Genomic DNA, 12,009 nt, shown 5'->3' with positions numbered 1-12,009 from the left:
GGACTGTGATCTTTCTGCCTCACAGTTGCTATTTATTATCTGTTTGCTAACTGGCCCATTTCCATTTAAACTCTGGGCTGGTATTTGTCTAAGAAGTCTTCCTAGCCTGTCAAATGTCACCTGTGTATGTCAAGGGCCAACTCTCAGGCAAAGTAATACGTGGTGCACACTGACGGTAGGCATCAAATATTGGAGAAAATAGAAAAGTGAATAATCTCAAACCGGACTGTGTTTATATTTTTTACCTCAGTCTTTTTTTATTTCTTGGACTTAAAATACTTTTAAAAACAGTATTTTAGGTCAAATGAAAGCGCAAAACAGAAAATCAGTGTCAGACACATCTTGTCACAGAATTTTTGGCCTTTTTTTAGTGCTCTAAACACTAATTCAAATTACCCTGAAAATGTGTCCTCTGGTGGCTGTGGAGAGAATTAGCAGTTGGTATAAATGTCAGGAACTGGCACAGCTGATGCCCAGCTTCTGAGTCTCTTAATCCACCTAAATTCACACCAGCTCTATTTTTATGAGCCTTTCACATAATATGGCTACTTTAAGGATTTAAGACAAGCCAATGTGTTTGAACAGTTCTTGACTTTAGTGATTCCAATATAGTTAACAATAAAAAACAGCTGAGGACACTTGGCAGTAGAATCAGTAATGGGGGAAAACAGTTGTACTTTAGATAAAAATCTGGTTTATCCATTAAAATTAGGCCCTTTCAACAATTTCTGATTTAGAAAGCTGCATTTTCCAGTTTGGGGGCACTGACAGCTCAGTTTCTATAGGGAACACATTCTTGGGGTAGAAAGGAGGGAGATATTTTCAATGATCGTTTTAAGTTAAAATAATTTCACATACCACAGAAGAAACCAGTGGACAGCCCTGGTAGCTTAGCACAGAATGAACCCTAGGCCAAAGTAAGAAGAAACTTGTTTTTTATTACTCTCTGCCTTTCTATTCTTCTCTGCCATTGAGTCCTGCCTGGGGCCTCCATAAAAGGCCTAGAAGAACTGAAAGTGGAGGTGGGGAGAGTACAGAAAAGGGGGGCTGCTTAAAACTCATGTCTGGCCCAATAAACTTGTCGAGTTTGAGGATTCTGTATTACTTTACGTTTAATGCAGCCTCTCCAGTTTCTACACTGAGTCTAAATCGCCCATTTACTCAGCTGATCACAGTAAGGTTCTGTTTGGCAGATCAAGTTTGCAGATGCAAACTCTAGAAGCCACTTGTCTTTGAAAAGAGGAACAATTTTCAAGGCCAAGGCTTGCACCCTTTAAGTCCAGCCAGTTGTTTTCAAAAGTGGGTGACCTACATCTCCATGAGTAACAGACCAGAGCGTAGATGAAATGGTAAACCCTCTACTCTACTAGAAAAACAATTCAAAGAAAACATTTCCACTTCCTCATCCTCCGACCACATCACAATGCACTGTAACTGGCTTCCATCTCTGCTACGCTTTTGAGAGAGTCCTACAAAGCTGGCAATGACTGCCTGATGGCTGACCCCACCGTCTGGTTTTTAGGACTCACCTTTCTTGATGTTTCACGTCCACACAGGAAACCATCCTCTCCTAATTAAAACGTTTTTTTCCTGTGGGCTTTCCTAACACTATCCCTTTCTTTTTTTCTTCAGTCTCTTTGGCTCCTCCTTCTTGTTCCTCTCATGGATTCTTGTTCCATGACCTTCCCGTTAAATGTAAGTGTTCCCAGGAACCCATTTCAGGCATCTCTGGCTTTTCCTAGACATTTCGATTCATTACTATGGTTCAACTTCCACATTCATACTTCAGCTCATACCTGCTCCTGAGCTTCAAACCTACAGCTCCCGCAAAACATTCACACCTGGGTTTTAGCAAACTCTCCTCACACACCTGTGTCCTAGACTCAATGCTACCTTCCCCTCTAAAGAGGCTCCTCCTCTTTCATTCTGTTTCAGTTAACAGCCTCCTCCCTGAGCCCGAGGAAGTCATTTTAATTCCACCCTCATTCTCTCACTCCAACATCCAGTCTTCAAATCCTATTATTTCCATTCTGGAAATCCTTGCCCAACTGCTCTCACCCACCCACATGTGGCATACCCTTCTAAAGGCCATAATAAGGTCAGTCAGTTTGTCTGTGTTTAGCAAAGTGAGGCTTGTCCCTGACAGGACAATGAACATGAATGGAATCATCATTCATTCTCGATAAAAGCATACATATTATAAAAGGGCCTGAATTATACAGCCCTCTAACAAATTTCCCTTATGATAAAGTCATATCCTTCACATTTTATTTTTTGTAACAAAGAACCACAGTAAAGAACATAAAATTTATTACTCACATCCTTACAACTAGCTAAGGTTATTTAAATAATTATTCATTTTATTGGGAACTGCTCTAAAAGACCCACTGGGTTTAAAAAAGTATATTGGGGTTTATAAGAATGTTCAATAGATGTTTTGTTTTCTAGGTAAAAATACCTGGCGCTTGTTTTCTAGAAGAGTTGCTTCCCAAGTCCACATGTCATACAGCACAGCAGATCTGTCCATACCTGCATGGGCCCATCCCCAGTCCTGGTCAACATTTGACTCGTTGCCCTCTTTGTGACCTGGTAGAGAAATGGATGAAAATGACCAGAGACAGGTCTCTCTATGAAGCTATTCCTAGTAGAAATGGACCCCTCAGATTGTCAGCTCCCTCTCAGGAAGGAAAACACTGAATGGGTAACTGGGATTCCTGAGAATCGGTTAAAGAGCCATGGGCAAGACCAGGTGCTAAGTTCATACTTGCTGACTTTTAAATCAACAGAGGTTTTTGTTTTTACTTCTAGTTTTAAAAGACTAATTTTAGAAATATAACCAAAATTCAGTTAACATGAAATATTTACTAAAATGTCTGCAAACCTGTAATTTAAAGGCAAAACACACATTTCTCCTTCGGTAAAAACAGGTCCCTTGGTGGTTTAACAACAAACCCAGTTTAACCTGCTGTATCAATTGATGCCAGCCAAGTCAAAATTTTTCAGGGAAATTTCTAAGATATTCCTTAATTATGTTAATTACTAACTTAAATCAATAAGTGTAATCATTGCCATTATTCAGCTAAAATATTTTCCCACTATAGTACTGTAAGTTTTCACTGTCGACATCATTATTGCTTAAAATTTTAAGTGGTCTATTTCAGAATAAAATATTCAAAAGTAAGAGATTTTCAGGTTTAATAATTATCAAGTATATGGTGCGTACTTGAACAAGAGAAAGGCTTTGGTCAGGAATTTCTACAGCAGCAGTTGGAAAATCATTTTACAATGGATGACCGTATACTCACTAGCTCAGTGAGAGATGCTCATGTGACTAAGTATTTCAATCAAAGTAAGTTCTTAAGAGATGGAAATAGTCGAATCGTAGTGTAAACTAACATCAGCAAAAATGATGCATTAGAATGTAGGATGACCAGTAGAGATAAAAGCTAAGAGCTGAAATTAAATGCCCTGGAATGTTGGATGCCAGCACTGCATCCCATGATTCAGATCCCAAATGGTCTGTGGCAAAGACAGAACAAAGAATTCAATCTAATACTAAATTAATTCTGTCTGGGATCTGAAAGGTTAATTGTCAAACATTCTTAGAGCAGCCTTTTATAACAATATGAACATGAATTATCCTTAATTAAAGTCTACATATATTACAAAATAGCACAAACTCTTCCTAAATTTCCCTCCAAGTGTTGCAATGTGTCTAGAAACTCTAAGTTCTTTCCAAATGCAATGCTAATGCAGTCATATTATTCCAATAGGAATATTCTTACCTCAGCTACTTCTAAAACTGGATAAATTTGAGTGATGCCAAAAGGAAGAGAGAATACAGATTACGGGTTATTTGATTACCCTGACTAATGATTTCTCCCTCTGGGGCTTGTCTGGCATTTTCCTACCCAGGGCTTTTTGCATCCTGGTGGTTTTCTGTTAGGAACTCAGGAATATCTCTGCTTCTAACCGCAGTTTCCCCAAGGTCAATCAGTTTTTTGTCACTTAGAAAAAAAATCATTAATTTCCCTCAGGGCCCTGCACCCAGTGGTGGGTAAGGCAGAAATGCCACTGGGCAACAAGCAGAGTCTAAACAACAGTAAGAACAATAACCAAGTTACAGTCTCCAACAAATGGGGGACCTGAGCTGGAAACAAAACTGTATCTTTTCTAAAATGGTGTGTGTTGGGGAGGTGTATGTGCTTATTGAATTTTCAGATACTATTGTATATGCCTATATATTTTGAGGTGGGAGGTGTTAAATAGAGCCCTTAGTGGTTTTTGTCTGTTTGGCTGGTTGACTTTAAAAAATCTGACTTCTGACCTTTAATAATTAGGAGCTTCCTTTGACTAGGAGTTCCAAAAGTGAACATATTGTTTTTTATGAAATGATAGGCACCGGTGGAAAACAGAAATGATGCTGAGAAAATTACATGTAACATACAAAAATTAAACAGTTTGCTTAGATTTATAAGCTAGCATGTCAGCTTCTGCTGGCATTTAGCTCCTATAGCCTGTTATGCAAAATGAGCTCTCCTCTGAGGAAAAGAGGGACAACTTAATGTGGTATGTTTTATCCACTTTACTGGAAAAGACCTTTCTTTCCCAGTGTTCTTGTACAGGGGAATTTTCTGAGACTTTAAAGAAATGGCTACCGGATTGAGTTCTGAAGCTGATGGAAAGCAGTAACAGTGTCAGGATGCCAACTGTAATGCCATCATCTACTTAAATGGTCTTTTTTTCCACTTTTCCCACCCCCAAGTCATGGTTCAAGCCCTTTATATAGACATACATATTTCTTTCCTTTCCCTCCCTGACTTCCTGAGTCTGAAATGTACACTTATGTCCACAGGAGATGAACTGTGAAGATGAGATGGCCAAACTACCTCACATAGGGTTATGGCTCAGTCACTATAATATTTCCTTTTTATTTTCATTTCTTCCACAGCCATGTGGAAGACCTTCCTTCTAATGTTTTTGTGGTGTAGAGAGTTGATCCTTCAATATTATTCTTGGAGGAGTGGCAAGAAAAGGGTGGCAATAATTACCTGTTTGACTAAGGTATAATCTGATCTTTGGGATGATTCATATGTTTTTAAGCCTGAAAATTAACTGATGCCAAAATAACTATTTGAGTATAGTACCTATAGGAAAATTGGTGCCCATCATTAATTCTTTTCACTCTATTGATTTCTGCCATCATTTGTTAGTAAAAAGTTTAGGCCTTTTGGCAATGTAGACAATACTTTTCTGGCTAGCCTGCTTTTTCTAAATCATCTTTTCATTAATTTCAAATAATAAATAGTACTACTACTACTACTACTACTATAACCCAGTCTAAGAACTCATCAAACTTTGTTGGGTGACTGACCCAATCCTTTGGCTACAATCTTTTAAAACGAAAATAAAAAATATCTTCTAGTCTCCACCTCACCTGCAGAGTGATACTTTATCATAGCTATTTTATCATAGCTATTTTTTCTGCATTTGAACAGCATGATATACTTTGCAAAGCACTTTCATTTATATTGTCTGGCTGTGACCTCACAACCATTCTGTTACGAACAGAACATTTCATTTGTTCAACAAACATTTACTAGATACCTACTATGTGGAAGATATATATACAACTCCCTACTTCCTTTTGCCACCTGAACATCTATTAAGAATGGCAAAGTTTCAATGCCCTTAACCAAGATCCTGATCTTCCCAATAAACCTGCTCCAACCACATCTTAGATGATGGCAACACCAAACTTTCAGATACTCAGGCCAAAACTTTGGAATCAACCCTGACTTCTCTCTTTCTCTCATATTCTACATCCTAACTGCCTGGAAATCATAGCGGCTGTACCTTCAAAATATATCCAGAACTTGACCATTTCTCATCTTGCTGTCTGCCCAGATGCACTGTCTCTAGTTTGATCAATGTAATAGCCTCCTAACGAATCTCTGCTTAGCCCTTCAGTCTATTCCCAATACAGCAGCACAAGTGTTAAAATGTAAGTTAAATCACATCACTCTCTGGCTCAAAACTCTCCAAGGGCTTCCCTTCTCACTCAAAGTCCTCAAAGTGATCCATAAGGCTCTGCATAACCTGTTCCACTCTTCCAATCTCTCTAACCTCATTTCCTAACAATTTCCCCCTCATTCACTCTAGCTGCACTAAGCTCTTTGCTGTTCCTGCAACACTGCTGGACACGGTTCTGCCTCAGAGCCTTCGCATTGGCTCTCTCCTCTGCCTGGCACTCTTCTCTCAGTCAGTCACATGGTTTGCTTCCTGATTTCCTTCAGGTCTTTACTCAGATAGTACCTTCTCAGTAAGGCCTTCCCTGATCACCCTACTTACACCTGGCAATATCCCATCACCAACCCTCTATCCCCTTTTCCTTCTTAATTTTTCTCCACAGCTTCTACCACCATCTTCACCAGTCCACAAAGCCTAGGTTATTCTGTGATAAACAACCCCAAAGCTCAGTAGCCAATACTTAAAATTAATGTATCACTCAGGCAGAGCCCACTGCAGGATGAGTTGCTTTCTAGGCCTCTCTCTTCTAGCAGTGACCCAGGGATCCAGGATGTTTCTGTTTTGTGGCTTGACATGATGGAGCGTCATGGATTGGCTCTTACATGCTTTGGACTGGAAGTGACACCTCTCATTTCTGCTCACAGCCCTCTGGCGCCTCCCAACTGCAAGGGCCTAGGATGTCTGGAGAAGCTTTGGTGCCAAACCATTAGGCATTCTATATATGTTTCTTACTTATTTATTTAATGTCTTTTTCCATTAAATAGTTCCATGATGGCAAGGATTTGTGACAGTTTGGTTTACTGCTGTATCCCTAGTGCCTAGTATATTTATTGGTCAGAACATTTGTGGGGTGAATGAATGGGAGGATGAATGAATGACAGGCTCATAGCCTGTGGGAGTAGATAAGCCAACAGTTTTAGAATGAGCCAAGTGCTGTAATGTAGGTAGACAAGTCATAGGGAGAAGCACTCAGCTCTGCAGAGAGATGTAAGAAAGACTTCTCAGAGAGGTAATGTTTGGATGGACTTGAATAGAGCAGGCCTTTATCAAGGAAAGAGGAGGTGAGGGACAGAAGGGCCATTATGCACAAGACCCAGAGGCATGAACAGCTCTGCCCATTCAGAGGAAGGCCAGGCCCAGCTCTGTAAGAATGAAGGTATAGGGACAGTGGGGGGAAATGAGGTCTGAAAGGTTGGCAGGGGCCAGCTTGCACCCAGCCTTGTAAACTTCACCAAGGAGCCTGAACTTTATCTTGTGAGAAACAGAAAATTCATAAAGACTTCAAGCAAGGGAATAAATGTGATTATGTTTGGGCAAAGATCTGGAGGAATTTATAAAACAATGAGGAGTGCCATTTTCTTATTTAAAATTCTGTTCCTCACCAACCTTGGAATTAGTCCCACATCCTGAGGAGAGCCTAGCCTTTCATGGTCCGCTTTTTTCTGCAGCCTCATCTCCCACTACTTGCTCACAACAGTCTCTGCTACCAGCATGTCAAGTCTAGGCAGATCCTGAACACACTATGAGGTGTCAGGCCTATGTGTCTGAAGAGACATGCTCAAGGTCAAACAGCCAGGAGAAGCCTGCTGCCTCTCATTCTGGGGCCCTTTCTACCCTGCCACATGCTTAAAGGAGGCACATGGCAAAGTGTCCATGACAGGTTGTAGGGGCTTTCCTTTTCTGGTATTATCACTGAGCAAACACATGGCCCCAGACTTTCTTCATGGGATCAAACACACTGGGCCCAGGGAAGAGGGCTCCATCTCAGGGGCTTCTTCGATGTTAGCTGCCCTGGCTGGTAAGCCCAGCGATCTTGCTCCCAGTAGCCTCAGCCCTGGCCTGGTGAGATCAACCCAACATATTAGCATCTGTTCCTTCCATCTTCTACATGGGAAAGAATCACATAGTTATTCTGGACATTCTAGATTAAATGCTGACATGGCCACATACATGGAGTGCAGTAAACCACATGGTCCTATTAAAGACCCTGAAAGAGGCTACTTCCTTGAGTTTCTCACACTGAAGTAGTAGCTGCTGGCAGCTTCTTAAGGGTGATGTTATTCCTATCATTTATGAGAGCATAGGGAAGAAAAACTGTATTACCCTTGAGAAGCTCCTCCTACAATTAATGGGACAGGATAGGATTTGTCTCCCCTCTCCTCCTTCATTTTCGCCCCACCCCATCACAGAACAAACAAACTGGGAGATGGGCTCAGTGGTAAGAAAGATCTTTTTTTAATCTACAGCTGTGATATAAGACAGGCTGGATATCACCAACAGAAAGATGTGTTTGTTTTATGGGTGTGTTTGTTTCCAAAGTGTCTTAACCCTCCTCTCCAGCTCCACTGTGGAACATACTAACTGGACTTGACAAACCATGAACTAGGATCAAGGGAAGAGGGCAGAGGGGTAAAAAGGGAAGTCTGTGTATGGTGAGGAGATGGGAGGGGGGGAATCGTTAGGGAAGGAGACCAAAAAGAGGAGTCTCCCAGATACTGAGTGAAAGTTGGACTCGAGGTGACTAGGTAGGAAAAATAAGGAAATGTTTTCCAATATCTAGAGCTGAACTGTTCAATACAGTAGGCTCTAATCACATGTGGCTATGGAGCACTTGAAACGTGGCTTGTCTGAATTGAGATGTGCTGTACATATAAGGTACACACTAGATTTTGAAGATTTAGTATGAAAAAATATATATCTCATCAATGATTTCTTTATATTGATTACATGTTAGAATGATGATATTTTGGATACATTGGGTTAAATAGATTACATTATTAAAATTAATTTCATGTTTCTTTATACTTTTTATAATGTGGCTACTAGAAATTTTAAAATTATACCTGTGGTTTGTGTTATATTTCTACTGGACAGCACTGCTGCAGACTGCATATTAACAATATTTGATAATAAGATTTCATACCCTTATAAGACATGACAATCATAAGTCAGGGGTCATACAAGCTTAAAATATGACTTATTTAGCAGCTAAATAGATTTTATTTTTCACATTTGTCAAGTTAGTATCTTTTAAGAAGATAAAATCCATATTAAACCCCACCTTCAGGAATAAACCTTCTAGAGATTGAGATGAAAATATTGCAAGAGTGTCTACGACATTTCAAGAAAATGTATGCATTTTCAACTTTAGTCCCAAAGAAAGGGATTTAATATGAATCTTTTAGACTATAGAAAAACATATTCAAGAGATAGTAAAAGCACCAAGGGACAAGTAGGTTTTGGGAGGGATAGATTTTTCCCTGTTTCAAATTTTTTCTACATTTGTTTTTTAACCTATTTTTTAAATTGGGGTTTAGAGAACAGGAAAGAGGCAAAAAAAAAAGTACCTCTAGCAATGTCAAGGAGGGTCTTACAAGAGTTTCTCTGTAAGGACGTGGTTCTCAGGATAACAGAAAGGGCCCCTCTTGCTCTGTTCACTATCAAGTGGACAAACCAGCAGCTGAAATGCCTTCCTTCCTTCCTATTGTGGTTTCCAGGGCTGAGTGTTCCCTGCCCATGTCCTGCTCTCAAGTGGACACTGCCTTTTATTGTGGGTTAAAAAGTCATTTCCCTTTTCAACACCATTTTTCAGAAAAGCTATTTCCCTAGAAACTCCCACCTGTTACTTCATCATGTTAACTGATTCCAGGTGTTAAGAAGAAGGTGGCTTGAGAGATGAGATAATCATGGAAGAAAAAATTGTGGCAGAATCCTCACCTTGTGCTCGGCAGATGTCCCATGGGCATAGTGGTGAGCGCTTAGGCCTTGCGAGGTGCCCACGCCTCCTTTTGCCACATTTACCCAGAAACTATCTTCTGAGGTGGGGACCAGACTCCCTGCAACCAAGGTAAGGCCTGAAGTGTTGATCATCAGTGTTCGCTCAACAGATCTAAAACAGTTCAGAATTCCTAAGCAGATGTGCTGAAACAAAGAAAGAACAGGGTCATGACCCTGCCTTTGCTGGCCCACCCTACAGAGTGAAACTCACTGGGGCCCCAGAAGTTGGCAGGTCAACCCTACTGCTGGAAAAGGAACACACCACCCCACAAAAGGCCTGGTTTCATGGAAGAATCAGAACAAAGAACAAAGTGTAAAAATGCATTACTACCAGAGTAGCAGGAAAGCCCCCTTTCCAGACAACCAAGCAATTCAGATACATGCAGGGCCATCCGCATACCTGCAGCTCCCTGATCCTCAGGTGGCGCAGATACAGAAAGGACAAGTAGGTCCCCCTCATCAGGACAGGATCTCTATCAATGGGCCCAGTCCCATCATCCAAGCCCAGCAGTTGTAGGGCCACTGCATAACTGTACCTTTAGCAGGCAGGAAAAACAGAACAAATGCCTTTCTCCTCAAAGTGGTTCAAAAAATTCACATATACCATACTGAAGTCATTTTATTTAACTTCACAATAGCCACTTTTTAACAATGCCCTGGAAGGAAAATAATGGCTCTATATGTATAAATTCAAAAAGAAATTTCTCTTAGCAATCACTCTCATTAAAAATTCAGTCCTAGGGCTTCCCTGGTGGCGCAGTGGTTGAGAGTCTGCCTGCCGAGGCAGGGGACATGGGTTCGTGTCCCGGTCCGGGAAGATCCCACATGCCGCGGAGCGGCTGGGCCCGTGAGCCATGGCCGCTGAGCCTGCGCGTCCGGAGCCTGTGCTCCGCAACGGGAGAGGCCACAACAGTGAGAGGCCCGCATACCGCAAAAAAAAAACAAAAAACAAAAAATTCAGTCCTAGGGTGAAACATTAGTTATCTGGTCTGCTGTAACACTCTTGCTTTTATTTCAGCTTCAAATATTTTTGAGTTAATATGTAACCTACATATTAATCAGTCACTCAATTTTCTCCACAGTGTTTGTTCCATTTCCTTGAGTCACCAATAAATGATTTAATTTGACCCTGTTTCTTTCTTCTGCTTGACAGGCTCATTAGCACACTGGCTAAGACTTATGTGTGCTGGGTCATTTTCATCTCGTTCCACTGAAAGATCATCTTCCTTCATGTTTTCATTCTAGCAAAAAAGTAGCATTAGTTGAATTACATGAACATTCACAATATTATTAACAAAATCAAAGTTGGGTCATCACAAAATTAAATCTCATGATCCAAGGCACATTTAGATGAACAAGGAGAACAGCCTTATGATCCATTTCAACCTGACCTATGAAAATCTGGATTTCTACAATAAATTAGAGGTCGCTGTTTTTACTATGATTCATCTTATGAAAAGTGGACACACATATTTGTAGATGTTTGGAACCTCGAACCTCTCTAATCTAGTCTTGTCCCAGGCTGAGAGAGATCAGTGGATTAAACTCCTCTACTTTTTAGCTATATGATTTAATCATCTAAAGTCTTGATCCTGTTTTCACGTTTGTAAAATAGCATGAAATTGAAAAATAAGTTGCTGTGAGAATTAAATGTTAGAATGTGGGTAAAGCTCAGTGACTGGTACCTCATAGGTGTTCAGTATATGCCAGTTCTCTCCTGGCCAGGGATGGCAGTAGTCAGTCAGCCCTGTAGGATCTACAAGAATCTGTGGTTTACACTTATTTCCATAGACATCTTTCCTAATGTCGAGAACGATGAGGTCATGCACCCAGGGCCCTAAGGAAAACTGTGAGGAAGGTGATATTGACCTATGGTCCTACCCCTGCCCTCTGGGCAGCCTCTTTCTTAGTTGCCCTCTCTGCCTGAACCTGGGCATATACCCCATTCTCATAAGATGTGCTCTTTCATAGTGGCACTGATCCTCATGAAAACACTGATTGTCAATGGCTTAGCTGGGTTACTTGTATTCTAACAGTGGTTCTCAGAATTCCAGCAAGTCCTTATGGTAGAAACTGTTGGCTGTTCCCCAATATCCATTCTCCTCTTCTCCCACAGTACTTGAATATGTAGCTTGGCACATGGCCACCCAGATAAAGATGACTTTTCCCAGCTTCTCTTGCAGCTAGGCGTAGCTATGTGAC

General features: G+C 40.8%; 1 protein-coding gene across 1 annotated transcript in view; it reads right to left on the bottom strand.

Annotated features, from left to right (window-relative positions):
* LOC309831483 (uncharacterized protein) overlaps positions 1–12,009 on the bottom strand; it is a gene marked incomplete at its 3' end in the record, with an annotated part of 142,077 nt that overhangs the window by 101,838 nt on the left and 28,230 nt on the right. The window contains 5 exon segments of the mRNA XM_082668701.1: positions 2,459–2,586; positions 8,134–8,149; positions 9,748–9,951; positions 10,208–10,343; positions 10,936–11,048. Of these exon segments, the coding sequence (XP_082524827.1) occupies positions 2,459–2,586; positions 8,134–8,149; positions 9,748–9,951; positions 10,208–10,343; positions 10,936–11,048 (597 nt within the window).

This window comes from Grampus griseus, assembly GCF_964374135.1.
Source record: "Grampus griseus genome assembly, chromosome: 13".
Lineage (NCBI taxonomy): Eukaryota > Metazoa > Chordata > Mammalia > Artiodactyla > Delphinidae > Grampus > Grampus griseus.
The sequence above is the reverse complement of the archived record's forward strand: the minus strand, read 5'-3'. Positions and strand labels throughout refer to the sequence as shown.